Below are 23,492 nucleotides of genomic sequence, written 5' to 3' on the forward strand. Positions count from 1 at the left end.
TGCTCAGGCTAGTCTCAAACTCCTGAGCTCAAATGATCCATTCGCCTCGGCCTCCCAGAGTGCTAGGATTACAGGCGTGAGCCACCACACCCGGCCTCTTTCAGTGTTCTTGAAACAAAATTATCTAAAACATACTAACTCAGGTAGAGGACGGTGGCAACAACCTGACTTTGAATCTTCTTCAGAACTGTAACACAATGCTCCAAACTGAATTAATTACATAACCTCAAACAAGCATTTGGAGATATGAAAACCTTTAATCAGACTAAATACTTTTAATCAGAAATGTAATAACTAATTACACAAATGGATAAGAAAATAGGATAAATAAAATGAGACTTGGTTGAACTCAGGAAAAAAAATATGAAAAAAAGGGAAAATCATACTAGAAATGAATTCTAAATTACAAGGTGTCCAAAATATAGACTCAAATGAAAAGTTAATAAATAACACTTAAGCAAAGTGGGATAACAAGAAAAATGAAAATGAGATGAAGTAAAGAAATAGGATCAGAGAAAAAGTGGTTGAAATGGAAGACAGGCATAAGAGTGTATATAACTGGAGTCACTGAAGAAGAAAATTGAAACAATGGAACATAGCTAATACTTAGAACTGTAAACTAGAAAAACTTCCTGAAAATAAAAGACGACCTAAATCTACACACTGAAAGGGCCCATAAGTCTATGAGTGACTGAGAAAAAAATTCACCCAGTGTGATCAATTCTAAAATATATCCTACTACAACTGTTAGACATTAAAGATAAAAGTCCTGAGGGCCTTCAGGCAAAAGATGAGATATCCTAATAGCACAAAAGTTAGACTGGCATTAGACTTCTCATTAGCAACATATAAAACAAGACAACAGCAGAGCAGCATTTTTAAGACAAGAAAATACAAACTAAGAATATTATTTCCAGCCAAGCTATAAAGATGCAATTTTGAGCATCTCATAACTTAGGGAACACGGTGCACATCTGCCCTTCCTGAGGTGTCTACTTGAGCAACCATCAGCAAACTTTCTGTATAAAGGACCAGACAATAAATATTTTAGGTTTTGTAGGCCACACAGCCTCAGTCAAATTACTCAATTCTACTGTGATAATGCAGAAGTAGCCACAGACAATACATAAACAAATGAGTGTGGCTATGTTGCAATAAAACTTTATTTATGGGTGCTGAACTTTTAATTTCATATAATTTCCATGTATTATGACATATTCTTATTTTTTTTACTTTCTGAAAATATAAAAACCATTCTCAGCTTTCAGGCCATACAAAATATTGAGCCAGATTTGACCCACAAGCTGTAGTCTACTGACCCTTGTACTACCTACCAAGAGACAACTGAGGAAACCTTGGAAAAAGAACAGATGGAAAAAGAACATTTAATATATTTAATTGCAAAGCTAAGAACAAATCAAGGGTGGGGACATGGATAGAAGAATATAAACATTAAATGACCTGACAATCAAAAAGACTACAACTAAAAAACTAAAGAAGGAAAGTCAAAGTAATATAAGATCATCAACTATTATATAGGTAATAAAAAGAAATCAAACAATACTATTAAAACTAACAGACTAGATGATAAGAGGTTAAGGAGAAAAAAAGGATTAGGACACTATAAAATTATTAATACTGAAGTAATCAACAGAACAAAAGTAACAAAAGAAATTAAAATATACTAATCAACTTTTCTCCTTTCATATACAATATACTGAAGAATGCCAGACTTGTTTATAATTACTAAAAATGTAGCTGTATCAAAAGAAAGTATAAACATAATATTGGAATAGGGAATGCCATAGAAGGAAGGTATAAAATCTAGAAGCATAAAACAAAACCGGCAAATTTAACATACAAATTTAAAATGTCAATAAGAAAAATGATAGCATAAACCAATTAGAAAGACAGAAAATAGATCTTATAAAGTCAAATCTACTTAATTTGTGATCCAGCAATACCACTCCTAAATTACCCAAGAGAAATGAAAACATACACCCACATAAACTTAAATGTTTATAGAAACTTTATTTAAAAGCTGGAAACAACCCAAATGTTCATCAATTGGTGAATGAATAAATTGTGGGACATCCATACAATGGCATACCACCCAGCAATAAAAAGGAACAGACTGCTGATACATAAATGGATCTCAGAAAAATTACACTAAGGTGAAAGTAGCCAGACAGGAAGACTACATACTTCAATATGATTTCATTTATTTGACATTCTGAAAAGGTAAACCTATAGGTACAGAAAACAGATCAGTGGTTCCCAGAACTTGGGGGTTGGAGGAGACTGACTACAAAGGGGCACCAGAAAACTTTTTGGGATGATATAAATATTGTATTGATTGATTGTGCTGGTGGTTACACAATTGCATATATTTATCAAAACTCATCAAACTGTACATTTAAAAGGTAGATTTTATTGTATGTAATTTATAGTTCAATAAGTTTGACTTTAAAAATAAAAAATTTAAAAAGACAAGCAGATTTGTAGCACTTGCTGATTTCCATGTTGTAAATATACCCACCATGGTTGATTTTAAGCTACCAATATGAAGTCACTGAAAATGGAGCTGGAAAGAGGTGCTACTCTTGTGAGCCAATACAAGCCAGCTTCAGCACACCACTGCTTTAAAAAAATAAAATTAAATAAATAAATATTTAAAAAGACAAGTACGCTAGGAGAAAATGTTTGTAACACTTATAACATAGCAGTGAGAAAAAGGCAATAGAAAAATGAGTAGAGGATAGAAATAGGCAATACATAGAAGAAATTAACATACAATTAAACTATGAAAAGATGTTATAATACTATTAATAAAAGAAATGTAAATTAGAATAATGAGATTGGCATAAGTTAAAAAGACTGATTAAATGAAATTTGGGGACCAGGTGTGAAGGAACAACAGTCTCATATCCTTTTAATGGGAATGTAAGTCAGCCTGCCAATTCAAGAAAAACATTTGGCAAAAATCTACCAAAATTTTGTGGAAGCAACCTAAATGTTCATGAACAAAGGCACAGATAAGCAAAATGTGGTGTATTTATAGAATGGAATATTATTCAGCCTTAAAAAGGAAGGAAATTCTGATATACGCTACAACATGTATAAACCTTGAAGACATTATGCTAAGTGAAGTCAGTCAGTCACAAAAAGACAAATACTGTATGATTCCACTTTGATGAAGTACTTAATAGTCAAACTCATAGAGACAGAAAGCAAAATGGTGGTTGCCAGGAGACAGGGGAAACAGGGATGGGGAGCCACTGTTTTAATGGGTATAGAGTTTCAGTTTTACAAGATAAAAAGAGTTACAGGGATGGATGCTGGTAATAGTTGCACAATATTATGAATGTATTTAATGCCACTGTACTGTACAATTTAAAATGGTTAAAAGGATAAATTTTATGTGTATCTTACCATAATAAAAAAAATTAGAAAAAATTTACCAAAATTTTAAATGCACATACCCTTCAATGTGGAAAATTTAGCTCTAAGAATCTAGCTTCAGGCACTCTTTAATATATATTTGTTTATATAAAAACAAAGCCATACGTGTTTATTCAAAGTGACATTGTATTAATCAGTAAAAAACTGGAAACAATCTGGTTATCCAGAAAAAGAGGAAAGATTAAATATATAATAGTATATTCACACAAAGGAATATATATAGCAATTACATAAGCCAAGACTTATTACAAAATAATCCCCATGATATCCTTTTAAGCTAAAAACAAGTTGCAAAACACAATATACAATTTATACACATACACACAAATACCCCAACTAAACATAATAAAGATCGGTATGGATATATATTGTTAACAGTATTGCCTCTGGGGAGGAAAATATGATGGGGCAAAAAGGCAATGATAATTTCTATTTATACCTATTCTGCATTATTTGACATTTTTAAAAGGTAGTTTTTAGTGTATTGCTTAGGTAAATAATTTTTTAATGCTCTGTGTTTCAAAGACAATGTATGAATACAAATTCTCATCATATAATTAGAGGATGTATAAAGCAGGCTGATGCTCAAATATAACCTCATATTTGTTTTTATAATTAAATCTTATGTGTCAGTTTTGCCCGTGATTTAGCCATTTTGATCCTAACACTTCAATTCATTTCAACAAATGCTTAATGAAAGCCTCTATGTCCTAAGTATTATGACAGACACAGGAGGTATAAAGTACACAAGACCTGAGCCTTGTCCTCGAGAGGTTTATAGTCATTTGGGGATGAAAGACACAAAAATGTATCATTACAACTTGGCAAATGAAGATAGAGGGATACACAGAAAAGGGACAGAGAAAAAGAAGATTGTTAGTGGGCTTTGTTTCATTCTCTAGATATATTCTAACCGGCTTTGGAATCATATCACTCTCAAGGTTATAAGCGGGCCTGGGTTTTGGTATCAGGTCCCAAGACACAAAACCCTAGTTAGGTAAATTCAGCCACTGTTTTGGTTCTATTTGATCAAGTTATGCTATTTTTGAGATCTTGACTTCTTAGCATTTAATCTCATCAAATCAAAGACCTCGGTCTCATCTGCAAGGATGATGGCAAAATAAGCAACAAACGACTTTGTTCCTGTTATCCAAAAAGATGACAAAGTAAAGTAACAATGCGAGAGTATTCTATACTCATCCTTCCAAAATCAGCAATGACAAATTTAGACGACATTAAGAACAATCAACAAAATACACTCCAAATGTAATGGGAAATTTTTTTTTTAAAAGCCAGATTTTAGTTAAAAATTTAAAAGTTTTCTGTAGGTTCTGGGGCACTGCTACCGGTAGTACATTTTGTATAATTCTTTCCTAAATCCATTTGGCAAAATGAACCAAGAATCTTATAAAGTTCATTTTTAAAAATTATTAGATTTTATTTTTTAGCAGTTTTAAGTTTAAAGAAAAACTGAGCAGAAATTACAAAGTTCCCATATATCCCTTCTCCCCTCTGCTGTACAGTTTCTTTTATTAATAACACTTTGCATTCCTATAGTATTAATACATTTCTTACAATTGATGAGTCAATGTTAAAATTGATGAGCCAATGTTAATACACTATTATGAACTACATAAAGTTTTTAGTTTACATAATGTAATATAGTTTACATTAGGGTTCACTCTTGGTGTTGTACACTTTTGGGGTTTTAATAAATATACAACGATATGTTTACATCACTATGGTATCATACAGAAGAGTTTTGCTGGTCTAAAAACCCACTGTGCCCTACCTATTCATCCCTCACTCCCTCTCACCACCATCCCCCAGCCACTGGCAACCACTGATTTTTTTACTGTCTTCATAGTTTTGCCTTTTCTAAAATGTCATATGGTTGGAATCATAGAGTATATAGCCTTTTCAGAATGGCTGCCTTCATTTATTGACATGCATTTGAGTTTCCACCGTGTGTTTTCATGGCTTGATAGCTCATTTCTTTTTAGAACTAAATAATACTCTATTCTATGTATGTCCTTTACCTATTAAAGGACAGGTAATAGGTAACACCCTTGGGCTGGGCATGGTGGCTCATGCCTATAATCCTAGCACTGCGGAAGACTGGAGGCAGGAGGATCGCTTGAGGTCAGGAGTTCGAGACCAGCATCAGCAAGAGTGAAACTCCATCTCTACTAAAAATAGAAAAAATTAGCCGGCCAATGAAAAATAGAAACAAAAAATTAGTCGGGCATGGTGGTGTGTGCCTGTAGTCCCAGTTACCCAGAAGGCTGAGGCAGAAGGATCGCTTGAGCCAAGAAATTTCAGGTTGCTGTGAGCTAAGCTGACCCATGGCACTCTAGCCCAGGCAACAGAGCAACACTCGGTCTCAAAAAAAAAAGGACATCTTGGCTGCTTCAGAGTTTTGGCAAATATGAACAAAGCTGCTATAAACATTCATGTGCAGTTTTCTGTGTAGACATAAGTTTTCAACTCATTTGTGTAAATAAGAAGGAGCACTATTATTGGATCACGTGGTAAAAGCATGCTTAATTCTGTAAAAAACTGCTGAACTACTTAGTTCTATAAGAAACTACAGAACTGTTTTAGTTCTGTAAGAAACTTCCAAAGCAGCTGTACCATTTTGCATTTCCACCAGCAATGAATAAGATGTAATGAAATAGCTGTTGCTCTACATCCTCCCCAGCATTTGGTATTGTCAGTGTTCTGGACTTTCACCATTCTAACACATCTGCGGTACTATCTCATTGTTGTTTTAATTTGCAATTCCCTAATGATATATGATTTTATATCTTTTAGTGTGTTTACTGTATGTATACTGTTTGTACATATTCCTGGTGAAGTGTCTGTTCAGATATTCTGCCTATTTTTTAACTGGGTTGTTTGTTTCCTTATTCTTGAGTTTTAAGAGTTCTTTATACATTTTTATAATAGTTCTTTATCAGATGTACATTTGGCAAAGATTTTTTTGCTTAGTCTGTGGCTTGTCTTTCTATTCTCTGAAAGGTCCATATCCTAAGGAAATAATTCTACATATGGAAAAATGGTTTACACATAAAGATGTTTACTGCAATACTGTTTATCATTTTTAAAAAACTGATACCCAAATAAATTCCTCAATAACATGTAAATGATAAAATAAACAATGGTTAAATATAATATACAATATGTTCTAAAAGAAGTATCACAAACTGAATGGATAATTTTATATATTTTGCTTTTTCCATTTAAAAGTATAACATAAAAATATTTTTCTTTCTTTTACAACTCTGTAAACCTCATTTGAAAACTATTTTTTTCTCTTTTCTTTTTTGTCCCCAGCCAGAAAGAAAAACAGAAAAACTTCTTTTTTTTTTTATTAGAAGAGATGATTGTAGGAATACACTCTTTTTGTAACTCACTTTTCTCATTTAACAAGAAAGAAATGATCGTTAACAGTGAGTGTATGTTTGTAGGCATGTATGTATTTTTGAGGAGGAAAATGAAGAGTTTTTACTCTAAGTTTTTTTAAGGAGTAAACTATTGAAAAGCTGGAGATCAAAAAGAAGGGTCACATTATACACTGTAGAGCAAAGAGCTCAATATTTTATTTTTTTCTTCCTCTTGAAAATTGTTTTGGGATATTCTGCCACTAAAGGTTTTTCTTGGTCGTTTCTTCATAGGATATCTGATTTTAAGTCTCCTTCTGCAATTATTCTCCCTTTTGCCCCTACTCTAAAGCAAGACATAGCTCTTCTTATTTCCTCCAATCTTTTTTCAAAATGGTTCTTTTTCTTTTCATGAAGTGTTTTATTATACAAAAGAATATACACAATGCAGAGGTAAGTTACAAAGTAGAACAATGAAATGAACCCATATCCAACCTAGGAGACCATGAAAACTGTTGAAGCTCCCTGTGTGATCATCCAGAGTCCCATTCCCTTAGGTGCTCTGGAGATAAACTCAATAGAATCGTGTTTATCAGTCATTCTCTCACTTTCCTTTAAAAATTTCACCACACATACTTGCATTCCAGAAAGCTTCTATCAACTTACTCTCCCACTGGAAGCTTTCTATTCTCTTCACACTCACTTTTGATGGATATTTTTTTAAGCTTGTAAACATAATTTTTTATTAGTCACACAATAGCCCATCTTTCTGATGACTAAAAATTCCTGTGTTAAGCACCAAGTAGAGCTCTGCAAAAACCAAAAAAGATATTCCATAAAAGTGTGCTTTGTGGTGGCAATGTAGACTGGTAAGCTTTAAATACCTGAAAGTAGATTAATGAAGAGGTTCCCAAAAATTAAGACAAGTTTTGACTAGCCTACAGAAAAACCACAAAGGGAAGAACAATGTGGTAAGCTCTTTCATAGAGGTAGATGTATTCAGTTCAAAGGACTGTGCTCTATTCTGAGATTATCCTCCTTGCCTGGAATTAAAATGTCTTTTCCTTTATAAAATCATAGCAGATAGCAGGTATTTTTTGATAGCTCTTCATTTGCCCTTTTTAAAAAATTAAATTCAACTTAGTTGGCCAAATGAAAAGTTGAAAACCCTATGTCTTACCCAAAGATTTCTGAAATAGTACTGACCCACAAAATCCCAAAGCTTGGGAAGCATAGGCTTAGGAGTCTTCAAATCCAAGGAACCTAAAAGGTCTTGAGCCTTCAACATCTCTTCCCTTTAGTCTCCCAGAGTAAAAATGAAAAGAAATCAACAACTTCCTCCTTTTCTCTACTTCTGGCATTATTTCTTGAGTTCTCCAGCACAAGAAAAAACTATAATTAATGGAGATGACTGGGAAATACGGAATATAACCAATACTGTGTGAATTCCACCAATGATTAGTTTTGTAATCTTGGGAAAACATTTTAACTTCACTATAGCATAGACTCCCCAATCTGTTTTTTCTAGTGCACAGTAATACCTGTAACCTATCACTATAGCCCATTATTTCCTTAGATGGAAGCGGTAACATGGAAGCCAGTCTAAAACCATGAATAGAAGTTTCAACTTTATGGAAGACATGGTCTACCTAACCTCAAGATACTATTTACATTTACAGAAGACTTTAGACATGTTATATATACAAAGAGAAACATCAATTACCATGTCTAAGCCCAGATTATAGAACCAGCACTATTATTTGAGGAATACATTTTGGCTCAAAGTAATGAAGTTGTCTAAAAATGTAACAGGAAAGGAAAAGGTCATTGACCTCATTAGTAAGTAGAAAAACATAATTGAGACCACAATGTGTTAATTATATACCCACCAGATTAGCTAAAATTAAAAAGACTGACAACACCACATCTTTTAAGAATGTGGAGAAATGAGAACTCTCATATATAGCTGGAGAGCCTATAAATTGTTATTATCATTTTAGAAAACAGTCTGATATTATCAACTATGACTGAAGATCCATATACTCTAGAACTCAGCAATTCTATTCCAGATATACTCCCTAAAGAAACTCTGTATATGTGTACCAAAATATATGAACAAAAATGTTCATATCAGAATTGTTCATAATAGCCCCAAATTGTTAACAATTTACATATCCATATATAGCACAATGAATAAACTGAACACTATAAGGCCAATGGACAAACTATAGCTAATGCTACTTAATAATAAGAAAGATATACAGTATGACTCCATCTATATAAAGTTCAAACACAGATAAAACTATTCAATATGATTTGGTGATAAGCTAAATAGAAAAAAAAATCAAGGAAACCATTATCACAAAACACAGGTGGGAGGTTCCCTCAAGAGAGGAGAGAGCAATTGTTATTCAGAAGGGACAAATGAGGGGCTTCTGAGATCTGGCAATGACTTATTTCTTGACCTGAGTAGTGGATAAACAGGAGTTTGCTTTATAGTGATTCTTTAAACTGTTCATATGCCTTATACATCTTTTGTATAAAAACGATAGGGCCGGGGGTCAGGCGTGGTGGCTGACACCTGCAATCCTAGCACTCTGGAAGCTTGAGGCAGGAGGATTGCTTGAGGTCAGGAGTTCAAGACCAGCCTCAGCAAGAGCAAGACCCCATCCCTACTAAAAATAGAAAGAAATTAGTTGGATAACTAAAAACAGAACAAATTAGCCAGGCATGGTGGTGCATGCCTGTAGTCCCAGCTACTCAGGAGGCTGAAGCAAGAGGATCAGTTGAGCCCAGGAGGTTGAGGTTGTTGTGAGCTACACTGATGCCACGGCACCCTAGCCCAGGCAACAGAGCGAGACTCTGTCTCAAAAAAAAAAAAAAAAAAAAAGTGATAGGGCTGGGCACAGTGGCTCACACCTGTGATCAGGAGGATCACTTGAGGCCAGGAGTTCAAGACCAGCCTAGGCAACATAGTGAGACCCCATCTCTACAAAATATTTTTTTTAAAAATAGCTCAGCATGGTGGTGGAAGCCTGTAGTCTTAGCTACCTGAGAGGCTGAGATAGAAGGATCACTTTGCATCAGCCCAGGAGTTCAACAGGAGTTTGAGCCTACAGTGAGCTATGATTGTGGCACTGCACTCCAGCCTGGGTGACAGTGAGATCCTGTCTCTTTAAAAAAAAGAAAAAAGAAAGATACATTTCACAAAAAAATTGTAAGGGGGCTACCTCCATGTTATAGATATCCTATCACATTTATGTTTAACTAGAAGCTAAAGGCCCACATTATCAAAGCTATTACAGCAGGAAGTCAAGTACTGGTCAAGAATTCGGACTAGATGGCTGACAGATTCCTTGTAATTCAGAGATTTTATGAATCTATTTTCATACCTTGTAACGATGATTTTTATGAACACTATTCTGGAAGCAGTCCATACAGAGTACACACGTTGGATCAATTGCACAGTCCCTGAAAAAGATCAAAAATTAGATTAAAAAATATAAATGATTCCCACTGATGCTTAAGGTATGACTATAATACCATGTGAATGAGTTTCCTGCATGGTACACAAACTGAATACGGAAATGCCTCAAAAATTAAGTTCCAAAAATATTTTGAACAAAGATAATATAGTCAGCGTAATTTTAGCCTCATTTTAGCCACATTTGAATGTGTAAGTTGGATGTTTGGTTTTAAAGCAACTGCTCTCATAAGAACAAAAAGCTAAAGCTTTTTGTCCAGTTTCCCTACCAGTGGCCTCTTCTATTCAACTAAATTTCAACTGTTCCTATAGGTCCACAATCTCTTATCCACAATTCTGAAGTTCAAAAAGGCTTGAAACTGAAAGGTTTTGTTTTTTTTTGGCACCAAATCTCACTTGGTGGCAAAAAATGACCTGATGTGACATAAAACTATAGACTTTATATCACTTGCTGTGAATTTTCATAGATGTCTTACAGAAATGCTGTGTTTCATTCAGGGTCCTGCCCTGACTCTACTGGGGAAGTATTCAGAATTCTGAAATACATCTGGCCCCAAGAGTTTCAGATAAGAGTATGCTGATTACATTACAAACAAGGCAAAAATCAATCATTTATACACTTTTGGAGAACAGGAAGAAAAAGTGACAGAACTATTTAACTATAAGTCATATACTCAAAAACAAGCTGTATCAGCAAAAACAGACTTATCAGTATATAATAAAAGTTAATTAAGTAGGATTAAATGTATCATAAATAGTAATAAACCAAGAAAAGTACATCATGAAATAGGTACAAAATACCAAGACTGTAATTATAACCAATCTTGTAAATTTTTAATTCTTACCTACAAGAATATGTTGTCTCTCCACTTTTGAAAACCTTCCCACAAAGCTGAAATGCTCCACTGTGTTTCAATTTCTCTAAGGAAATGTCTGGATCTTCCCCAAATAAGTACCATTCCAATGGAGTGAATATTGACATTTGTACACTCTCCTCCTGCTTTTCCAAGTCTGGGTCCATTTCAGCAAAATAAATTTCTGGTACCAATTGGGCCAAATGATGCAAGAAAGCAGTATAAAAATCAACTTGCTGATCCCACCACTGAAAGAAAAGATGATGAAAATTAGACTTTCTCACAAGTTCCTTCTTAACAATCTAGGGGTACAAGTAATGGCATAATTCTATAATTTCAAAGTGATTAACAGTATATTTTATCCTTCACCAATACAAAAGGAAATAGGTGATTTTTAAAAAACTAACTTGGAAATAAGCAGGTGGCTACATGCCACAGATATGTGGATAAAAAGAAGAGTAGCTGTAGTGGATGCTAATTACCCTTCCCTTCTGGAATGGCCAAGTCCTGCTGTGTGAAGGGGATTCTATTATCAGTCACAGGCTGTACAGACAAAGCATTCCCCATACTCTCAGTTTGTTTTAGGGAACCATAGTGTTTAACAAGAGCTCAAAGTAAACATAAGCCAGAGTTCTGCAAATACAAAAAGCACTAACCATAAAAGAAAAAAAAAAATGGATAAATTGGACCTCATCAAAAGTAAAACCTTCTGCTCTTCAAAAGAAACTATTAGAGATAGCTTATTTGCACATGAAAACATGCTCAAGATTATTAGTCATTAGGGAAACACAAATTAAAATGACAATGAGATACCTCTACATAACCCATTAGAGTGGCTAAAATAAAAAAAACTGGCACTATCAAATGCTAACAAAGTCAGGCAGCGTGCCCCCACCTACAGTCACGGAGGGAGGCAAGAAGATCGCTTGAGGCCAGGGCATAGACACTGCACTCCAGCTTAGGCAACATAGGGAGCCCTGTCTCCAAAAACAAAACAAAACAAACAAAAAAACTTATCCAAGGAGCCTTATAGCTTACAATATTAGAATTAAGATTTTACATAAGGTTACACAATAGGTCACTAAGGAAAGTTACAGATATTTGATTATACACATATATGGCTGAGTTTACTCTCATTAACTTCAATATTCCATTCACAAATAAATTCAACTCAATAAAACTTTATGGAAAGTATGTTAAAGTTAAGTACTACTGTGGGAATTAAATTAGCCCATTCTCTTTGAAGGGTAATTTGCAGATAGCTATTAAAATTTTAAATTTATGTATACTGACCCACTGTATCATTCCCACTTCTAGGAATTTATCCCTCAGATAAACGCAAACATGTATAAAGAAAGTATTTTATATGCAGCATTATTTATAATAGTGAAAGACTGGAAACAACCTAAATGTCCCAAGAGTTGAATAAATCATGGAACATAAATTCAATGCAGCCATTACAGAATTTTTCCCCATTTGCAACATGAATAAAATTAAGAATTTTAAACTTCAATGTCCTGAAAAAATGCTCCCCACGCCCACCATTTGGAATTAAGGGAAGGCTTTCCTAAATGACTGTTCTGTAAAAGCAAGTTCTCACAACATTTAAATTCCCACACATTCCAAACATTTCCCTCATCCCATGGAGACCAGAAGATATGTTCTCAACTCTGACCCAGGGGCTTGGATGCCTGTCTGGGAACATCATTCTGAAAAAGGAACTTATTTAAGTAGACTCCTTTTGTTCAAACCACAACTTGACCTTCCTTAGACAACTGCTGGACATCTACAGAGCTTTGAGCCCTGTAATTCTCTAATTTTTCTTTTTAAAGTGGCAACAAGATCTGGAGGCTCTAAATTTTTCATAGCCAGTACTAGATTAGTAATTAGAGCACCTCTAGGCACAAAGAAATCTTTGGTTATACAAAGTTTTCTTCTAACACTATTTGACATACTCATAAAATTTAAAAACAAACAAACAAAAAGAAACTCTCATTCAACTGCTTAGCCCATAGGAAACTCCATTTATAACATATCTGATAGTTGGCTACCTAAGCCTATCTGAACACTTCTCAACCAACTTCCATTCTTAGAGCTCATAACTAAGCCAAAATCTACCTTCCTGTAACTTTTATCCTATGCTACCTGAAATAATCCTGTATAATTCATTCTGCTCTTGCAACAAACAGCCTTTCAAATAAATGAAGATAACTATCATATCTCTCATTAGTCTCTTCATTCCAGGGCTAAACTGAAATGAAGAGATCAAAGAAATTTGTCCATTTCTATAAATGAAATTTTGCCATCCCTAATGACATGGTATCCAAACCACTCTTCATACTGATTACCCTTTTATGGAACATGCACAATAAGCTTCTGCACAGAGGAATGGGACTATTTTATTACCTTCCTTATCCTGGGCACTAAACTGCTTTAAAAGATTATATTCTTTTTTTTGGCAGCCACATCACACTTACGACTTCGTGAACATGCAGACTGCTAAAACCCTTAGATCAATCACATGGAAGAGAGTAATTCTATATACAAATGAACCTAGGTATAAGGCTTTACTTGCATCAGAATTAAGTTTTACCTTGTTAGTTTTGACACAGTATTCAGCCTAAGGAGTTTTTTTTTTTTGATCTTATCATATATTTGTTATCCCTGTCGGTCTTGTGCTGTCTGTAAATATGATAAGTCTTCTATGAGTTTATGACATTGATAAAATAAGGCAGAGTCAAATACAAAGCCATGTGACAAACAAGGCCCCTCTCTTTTCTTTCCTGTTGAGATCGTGTATAAGCATGCTGTCAGAATTTAGTTTTTGAAAGCATCCTGTCCCTCCTAAGCTATCCTCTACCTTTTTCATTTCTGACCATAGGTCATGCCCCAATTTTCTTGGCTCTCCTTGAAGTCTCTGAATGAATGAAATCTGCTTTCCTAAACTCTAAGGTACATATCTCATATCCTCTTTCTGTTGTATGGAATAAATAATTTGCAAACCAACTAAAATGTTCTCTTAGATTATAAGGCAGAATATGTGTGTATTAGAAATGAATGGATAAATTAATAGACTTTCCCTTCTGTGGCTAAAGTCATTTCTAGCTTACTCATAAATACCTAAAGTTCAAAGGCATTTTAAAAGATAGTCCATAAAGACACAGTAAGTGGTATTAATGTGGCTCCACTCCTCTAAACAAGTCAAATAGACTTAGTTCTGAAGAGTAGCATTAAGTAAACTTATTAGAAGGAAAATTATACTCAACTGAATGACACCAGACTCCATTCTTTCTGTGTCATTCCCAGGTAGCAAGTGGGCACTTAGGAAAGAGTAATAACTCTTCTGAAGTCTTTCAGTAATGTTCACTTAGTACAACATATTTCCATGAGCACTCAGCTTACTACAGGCGTGTGACAACATAAAAAAAAAAGGCTGTACCAAATGCTTTAAGAAACCAAGCTCGTAGCAGGCGTGGTGGCTCCTAGCACTCTGAGAGGCCAAGGTGGGAGGATTGCTTGAGCTCAGGAGTTGGAGACCAGCCTGAGTAAGAGTGAGACCCAGTCTCTATTAAAAATAGAAAAATTAGCCCGGCTTCATGGCATGCACCTGTAGTCCCAGCTACTCTGGAGGCTGAGGCAGGAGGATGGTTTGAACCCCAGGAGTTTGAGGTTGCAGTGAGCTACGATGACAACACTGTACTCTACATGTGGCAACAGAGTGAGATTCTGTCTCAAAAAAAAAAAAAAAAGAATTGAATCTCACTTGCCTCACCTTTCAAAAAAAAAAAGCCAAGCTTATTAAATAATTATTGTTTCTTCAATAAGAGACATGTGGCATGGTAACACAAAATCTTGGAAGAACACATAGGCAGTCACACTAAATCACCTGGGACTGAAGAGGTTTTAATATGTTGTGTAAAGTCATCTGAGGCAATAGGTTAAAAGCTTAAGGAAAATTATTTCACAGAGCACAGCATACGATTAACACCTTTATAGAAACGGATAAAGTGGGCCAAGGCAAGAAGATCGCTTGAGGTCAGAAGTTTGAGACCAGCCTCAGCAAGAGTAAGACCCCCATCTCTACTAAAAATAGAACAAATCAGCCAGCCAACTAAAAATAGAAACAAAAAGCCAGGCACGGTGGTGCACGCCTGTAGTCCCACTACTTGGGAGGCTGAGGCAGGAGAATGGCTTGAGCCCAGGAGTTTCAGGTTGCTGTGAGCTAGGCTGATGCCTTGGCACTCTAGCCCAGGCAACAGAGTGAGACTCTTGTCTCAAAAAAAAAAAAAAGACAAAAAGAAAAAAAAAAAGAAACAGATAAAGTGATGGCAAGGGAATTCTGAAGTAACCCTCAAACCCAATACACAAAGAAAGGACAGGCAAGATACCAGCATACCTTGGAGATACTGCGGGTTCAGTCCCAGACTACCAAAATAGAGCAAACATTGTAATAAAGTGAGTCACACAAATTTTTTGATTTCCCAATGCATATAAAAGTTATGTTTATACTGTGTAATCCATTAAGTGCACAATAGCATTATGTATAAAAAGAATGAACAGGCCGGGCACGGTGGCTCACGCCTGTAATCCTAGCACTCTGGGAGGCTGAGGCGGGCGGATCGTTTGAGCTCAGGAGTTCAAGACCAGCCTGAGCAAGAGCGAGACCCCGTCTCTACTAAAAATAGAAAGAAATTATCTGGCCAGCTAAGATATATATAGAAAAAATTAGCCGGGCATGGTGGCGCATGCCTGTAGTCCCAGCTACTCAGGAGGCTGAGGCAGTAGGATCGCTTAAGCCCAGGAGTTTGAGGTTGCTGTGAGCTAGGCTGACACCACGGCACTCACTCTAGCCCGGGCAACAAAGCGAGACTCTGTCTCAAAAAAAAAAAAAAAAGAATGAACATACTTTAATTAAAAAATATTTTACAACTAAATGCTAATGATCATCTGAGCCTTCAGCAAATTGTAATACTTTTGCTGGTACAGAGTCTTGCCTTGATGTTAACGGCTGCTGACTGATCAGGGTGGTGGCTGCTAAAGGTTGAGGTGGCTGTGGCAATTTCCTAAAATAAGATAATAATGAAGTTTCCTACACTGACTCTTCCTTTCAAGAAAGGCTTCCCTGGCCGGGCGCAGTGGCTCACGCCTGTAATCCTAGCCCTCTGGGAGGCCGAGGCGGGTGGATCGCTCGAGGTCAGGAGTTCGAGACCAGCCTGAGCAAGACCCCGTCTCTACTAAAAATAGAAACAAATTATCTGGACAACTAAAAATATATATAGAAAAAATTAGCCGGGCATGGTGGCGCATGCCTGTAGTCCCAGCTACTGGGGAGGCTGAGGCAGTAGGATCGCTTAAGCCCAGGAGTTTGAGGTTGCTGTGAGCTAGGCTGACGCCAGGGCACTCACTCTAGACCGGGCAACAAAGTGAGACTCTGTCTCAAAAAAAAAAAAAAAAAGAAAGGCTTCCCTGTAGCATGCAATGTTATTTGATAGCATTTTACCCACAGAACTTCCTTTAAAATTGGAGTCAGTTCTCTTCAACCTTGCCATTCCTTTATCAACTAAATTTATGTATAATATCCTAAATCCTTTGCTGTCCTTGCCATAAGGTTCACAGCATCTTCACCAGGAGTAGATTCTACCTCAAGAAACCACCTCTTGGCTCATCTGCAAAAAGCAATTCCTCATCCATTCAAGTTTTATCATGAGTTTGCAGCAGTTTACTCACATCTTCAGGCTCCACTTCTAATTCCACTTCTCTTGCTATTTCCACCACATCTGCAGTTACTTACTCCACTGAAGTCTTAAACCCCTCAAAGTCATCTGTGAGGATTGGAAATCAACTTCTTCCAAATGCCTATTCATGTTGATATTTTGACCTTCTCCCATCAATCACAAATGTTCTTAACAGCATCTAGAACGGTGAATCCTTTCCAGAAGGTTTCCAATTGACATTGCCCATATCCATCAGAGGAATCACTATCTATGGCAGCTGCAGCCTTATAAAATGTATTTCTCAAATAATAAGAGTTGAAAGTCAAAATTACTCTTGATCCACCAGCTGAAGAATGGATTTTGTGTTGGCAGGCATGAAAACAGTAATCTCTTTGTACATCTCCAGAAGAGCTCTTAGGTGACCAGGTGCATTGTCAATGAGCAGTAATATTTTGAAAGCAATCTTTCTTTCTGAGGTCTCAAAAGTGAACTTAATATATTCAGTAGACCATGTTGTAAACAGGTGTGCTGTCATCCAGGTCTTGTTGTTCCATTTATAGAGCATAGGCAAAATAGATTTAGCATAATTCTTAAGGGTCCTAGGATTTGGGGGATGGTAAATCAGCACTGGCTTCAACTTAAAGTCACCAGCTGCATTAGCCCCTAACAAGAGAGTCAGTCTGTCCTTTGAAGCCAGGCATTGACTTTTCCCCTCTGCTATGAAAGTCCTAGATGTCATCTTCCAATAGAAGGTAATTTCATCCATACTGAAAATGTGTGGTTGAGTATAACCACCTTTATCAATCTTAGCAGGTATCTGCTGGATAACTTGGTGAAGCTTCTCCATCAATCAGCACTTGCTGCTTCACTTTGCATTTTTATGTTATAGAAAAGGCTTCTTAAACCTCATGAACCAACCTCTGCTATCTTCAGGCTTTTCTTCTGCAGCTTCCTCACCTCTCTCAGCCTTCATGGATGGAATTGGAGAGTTAAGGCCTTGCTCTGGATTAGACTTTGGCTTAAAGGAAATGTTATAGCTGGTTTGAGCTTCTATCCAGACCACTAAACCTTTCTCCTTATCAATAAGAAGGCTGATTTGATTTATCATTCATGTGTTCACTGGAGTAGCACTTTTTATTTCCTTCAAGAATGTTTCCTTTGCATTCACAGCTTGGCTAACTGCTTAGTGCAAGTTGGCCTATCTCAGCTTTCAATATACCTTCCTCACTAAGCTTCATCATTTCCAGCTTTTGTTTTAAAGTGAGAGATGTTTGACTCTTCCATTCACTTAACACTTAGAGGGCATTACAGGGCTATTAATTGACCTAATTTCAATATCATCATGTCTCTGAGAATAAGGAGGCCCAAGGAGAGGGCTAGAGATAGGGGAATAGGTGCAGCAGTCAGAACACACACAATGTTTAAGTTGCCATCTTATATGGGCACATTTTGTGGTGTGCCAAAACAATTGCAATAGTATCATCAAAAAATACTGATGGCAGATCACCAAAACAGATATAATAATGAAAAAAGTTTGAAATATTGCAGGAATTACCAAAACATGACAAAGAGATATGAGGTGACCACATACTACTGGAAAAATGGTGCTAATACATTTTCTAGATGCCGTGTTGCCACAAACCTTCAATTTGTAAAACATGCAGAATCTGCAAAGCACCAACAAAGTGAAGCACAATAAAACAAGATATGCCTGCATTTTGTTGGTTCATCTGTATCACTGATTTATATACATATCTATCCAGACAGACTCTCTATGCAATACCGAGGAAAAAAATCTTTTTATTTGCAAGATGATGTCTGTTATTAAACATGAGAAGTCAGTTTCCAGCACCAGTTCATCAACACATAGTTACTGTTCCTTCCCTAGCCTCTTACACCTGTAGTGGGACTGAATTAGTCACTTTGACCTAGTTAGAACTTAACTTCATGTCTAACTCTATAAAATTTGGTACTGAAAATCAGAATTTCCTAACTGCCCACAATAGAAATTATGAGATGATGAAAAAACAACAGACATTAGGCCTTGCTACGATCTGGTGGCAAGGCACTTCAAGGACTCAAGAGACCTAGGTTTTCATCATAATTTTCCCACTCAAAATGTGTCCTTACTACAGAAAGCTGTGCTCTGGTCTAAAACGATATAGATCCAAATTTCTAAGGAAAATCACCTCCAATAGAAATCACATATAACTTCTCACTTCTATTTTAAAGTCAACTATCAAAAAATTATGTTATCTTTTAAAGATCCCCTACACATATAAGACTGTGGATAAATTTTTCTTGATTTCCATAATTACTATTACATAAGCATAACAATATTAAACTTAAAAAAAAATCCCACTATTTGGATACAAGACAACTTTGGGGAATAATGGAAATGTCCTATATCCTGATTTGGTGGTAGTCACACAAGTACATGTTTTTCAAACTTTATCCAGCAAATGCTTAAAAATGAATTTTTGGTTTTGTTTTTTTAAAGACAGGGTCTCACTCTATTGCTCAGGCTAGAGTGCCCTGGCACTATCATAGCTCACTTCAACCTCAAACTCCCAGTCTCAAGGGATCCTCCTGTCTCAACCTCCTGAGTAGTTGGGACTACAGGCATGCACCACCATGCTTGGCTAATTTTTTAATTTTTTTTGTAGAGACCTGGTCTCGCTAAGTTGCTCAGGCTAGTCTTGAACTCCTGGGCTCAAGCATCCTCCCACTTTCACCTCCCAAAGTGCTAGGATCACAGGGGTGGTGCCTGGCCAGATGCATTTTATTATACGTAAATTATGTCTCAATATCTCTTAACCTCCTCAATTCCTATTACCATCACCTCTACTCCACTTCAGATAGTGTCTCTTCATTCACTCAATAAAAATTTTGAAGCAACGTGCTAGGTACTGGAGATACAGCTGAGAACAACTGCCTAGAAGGAAAGACAGGTAGTAAACAGACAATGTAGGGTATAGCTGGAGTATGGAAAGGATGCTATAGGAACACATAAGAGAAGAGCTGCATTTTAACCTGGCTGTACCATCACGAAAACCTGATGTGCCCCCATGTACTCAAACTCTAAAATTCCCCTTTCTGACCATAACATTCAGTCCTTCCACTTAAATCAACCTTATGACTTTTAATACCTAAAATCCTACCAATTCTCCACCAGAATTCATGTTTTGGCTTTCCATACCTCCCTATTCAGGCTAGACTCCAAGGTTAACCACTACCCTAACATGCCCCTTCAATCTCTCCTTCCTTCCTCTATTCACAACCTTCATCCCCCAATCATTACCAATCTTGCTAAAGGAAATTATTGATGTTGATCCTCCGTTATTCATTTATTTAAGAATATGTGTCTTCTGTATCAAGCACATACCAAGATACATCAATGAACAAGTCAAGTCACACATGACCCTTGCCTTCATGGAACTTACATTGTGGAGGAAGGGACAGACATTTCAGTAAGTATATAAAGATAATACAGTAATTACAGATTGTAATAAGTACAGTAGAAGAAATAAACAGAGTGCTTTGACAGAGCGTAAGAGGAACCCATCTTTTAGACAGAGTGTGTTTCAAGAAAAAGCAGAGAAAAAACACTATAGGAAAAGGGTACAGCAAAGCAAAGGTACAGACCCTGAAGCAAGATACAGCGTGGGCTTCTTTTTTTTAATTTTTATTATTTATTTGTTTATTTTTTGAGACAGGGTCTTGCTCTGTCACCTAGGGCCAGAGTGTAGTGGTGTAATCATATCTCATTGCAACCTCAAACTCAAACTAAGCTCAAGCGATCCTCCTGCCTCAGCCTCCTTCCTGAGCAGCTGAGACTAAAGCACGCCACCACGCCCAGCTAATTTTTCTATTTTTTTGTAGAGATGGGGTCTCACTCATGGGCAGGCTCCTGGGCTTGTTTTAGAAACTAACAGGCCAGGGTGGCTCAAAGGGAGTGAGGAGAAAGTAACAGGAAATGTGGTAGAGATACAGAGGCTGGACCTCGCCTAGTCTTGAAGGGCTTGTAATGAGTTTAGACTTTATTCCAAGTACAATGGGAAGCCACTGAAGGATTTAGGCAGGAGACTGACATGATTGGATTTAAAAAGAGTACTCTGGTTGCTCCATGGAGAATGGACTGGAAAAGGGCAAAAGTAGAAACAAAGAGACCAGTTAAGAGGTCACTGCAGTTGCCCAGGCAACACATAGGCCTGGACTACAAGAGGTGAAGTGGAGACAGAGAGTTATTTGTGTCCAAGAGTTATTATGGAAGTGTCATCTACTGATACAGGGATAACAAGACTCTTGATCTGCCTGCCTCCTTTCCCCTCTTAAAACCTGGTCCTTCTTCTCAGGATATGATACAACTACTGGCATGAATACTTAAGGCAAAAATTAGGGATCCAGATGTCATCTGTTTTTTCTCTCATGCCTAACCCATCAGCAAGACATTTTGCTTCTTTCATACTTTCAAAATCTCCCTCAAATTCATCCACTTCTCTCCATCTCCAGTGATAATCTTTCTAGTGTAAGCTATCATCAACTATGGCTTGGGTTACAGCAGTAACTTCCTAATAGCTCCCCATGTCTGAAACACCTATGAGACATCCAAGTGGAGTTGTCAAGTAGACAGCTGGATTTATGATTCTGGAGTTCAAAAGTGAAATGACATAGAGATATAAATTTGGAAACTGAACACATATGGATGGCATTTAAAGTCACAGAACTGGATGAAATCAACTAGGCAGAAGGTATAGACAGGCAAAAGAAAGAGTTTAGTACCATGCCAAGAGATACCTTCTGAGATGGACTTAGGAAGAAAATCCAGTCAAAGACAGAAGGCAGAAGTTCTGGCACACCGCTCCAAATATCCTCCAGATTCCCAATTTTTCTCAGTTCTCTTTCAGTATCAACATGGACCCAATAAACCACCCCCTCCTCAAAACTACACCCTATGAAACTGCACTACTCTCACCTCCTACCTGCTTGGCTTTTCCATTTCCAGGTCCTTACTCAGTTCTTCTTCTATCGTCTACCCCTGAAATTCAATCATTCCTGTTCTTGTTCTCTGTGTTCGTCTGACATGAGCACACAATCTCTCCACTCCAGCTAACATGTAAAAAATGCAAGCTACCATTAAGATGAGATGGTTCAGAGCTGCTTCTAAACTTGTCCTAACTTCTCAGTCCTTACCATTTCATATAGATCTTCCTCTTTCACTACCAATAGTGAAGTATGAACTGCTGTTGGGGGTGAAGGAAGATTGCATACTTGTGAAAACGCAGAGTCTTGGATTTTACCCCAGACCTACAGAATCAGTTCCCCTGGTGATTCTTAAGGAATGGCTTTTATAAATGCCCAGTAATTCATACCTATTATTTCACTCTAATTGCATGTTGGGTAATGTTAGAAATATGACAGCCTTCATGCTCGCTGATAGCAATATGACAGAAAAATGACCTTGGGTCTAAGAAGAAAGTTTGATTTAAGGAAATGAGAAACCATAACCAGGGATAAGACTCTAATGGAACTGGTAAGATATCCTAAATCTCTGTAACTGTCCCATATTATTTATTTTTGTTTTGCCTTGTGTCTGTTGGTGATTTAAAATGCAAATCACTCAGATGGTGGTGATAAAACCCAACTGAGCTTGCTCTGCTTAACAGCGAAGAAGTAGTAAACTGAGAAGTCAATATCTTGGTCCACTGCCAGAATAAAATTGAAGATAGTAGCTTTAAAAAGAAAAGAAAGGTAGAATGATCTGTAGGGTCTTCAGAAGATAGAGAGATACAAGCCAAAAAAGGGGTTAGGAGGCTTAACGGTCACAGGTCTTCATCTACTTACCCTGTCTTGAATTAAAATTCTTTAAGCACTTGTATTATCTGTGTCACTAGACTGTGCGTTCCCTGAAGCTATATTACACTGTCTACTACTTTATAAAACCCAAAGCCCTGCCCAAAGAAATCTAATAATATTTCCTTTTTGTTTTTTTTATTAATTTTAAAAATATTCCTATTACACAGGATTCAGTGGTCAAATAATATTTCCTGAAGTAAAAAGTAAACAGTTGCCACATAAACTCTAATCAATCCCTGTACCATCATCTCCAATTTCAAATTAATGGAATCCAGAATGAGAAGGTTTTACCGTATCATCTGAAAGGAATTATTATATCAAATATTTTAGATAAATATTAGTCATCTTCAGATACAAAACTACAACTCTTCTAACCTCAGCACACAATTTCTCCACTCCTTCTAATATGTAAAGCACACAAGCTACCATTAAGACCAGATGTTTCAGCTCCTTCTAAACATGTCCTATCTTCTCATTCCTTATCATCTCAAACAGATGTTTCCTCCTTCACTGTTAGTAGTGAAGTGAGTTTGAACTGCTATTTGAGATGGAGGAAGACTGCATGCATTGGCACAGTGGCAAAACCCTTATTCCAACTCCCTCCCTACCAGGTTTCTATCTCCTAGCCAGTCTCTCCAGTCCCTGGAGTTGACTCATCCCGTAGCTCACTCTGTTCTCTCATAAAACAATGCTCAAGTGTCTGCAGGGTTAAAATACTTCAAAAACGCTTTTATTAAAA

General features: G+C 36.6%; 1 protein-coding gene across 2 annotated transcripts in view; it reads right to left on the bottom strand.

Moving 5' to 3' along the window:
- The window catches only part of UBR1 (ubiquitin protein ligase E3 component n-recognin 1), a 117,731-nt gene that overhangs the window by 92,846 nt on the left and 1,393 nt on the right, over positions 1-23,492 (bottom strand). For both annotated transcript variants that reach the window (XM_045539737.1, XM_045539727.1), the window contains exons 2-3: positions 11,175-11,431; positions 10,238-10,316 (exon numbers count right to left, since the gene is read on the bottom strand). In XM_045539737.1, the coding sequence (XP_045395693.1) occupies positions 10,238-10,316; positions 11,175-11,431 (336 nt within the window). The remainder of the gene's footprint in view (positions 1-10,237; positions 10,317-11,174; positions 11,432-23,492) is intronic.

Source organism: Lemur catta, chromosome 1 (genome assembly GCF_020740605.2).
Source record: "Lemur catta isolate mLemCat1 chromosome 1, mLemCat1.pri, whole genome shotgun sequence".
Taxonomy (NCBI): Eukaryota; Metazoa; Chordata; class Mammalia; order Primates; family Lemuridae; genus Lemur; species Lemur catta.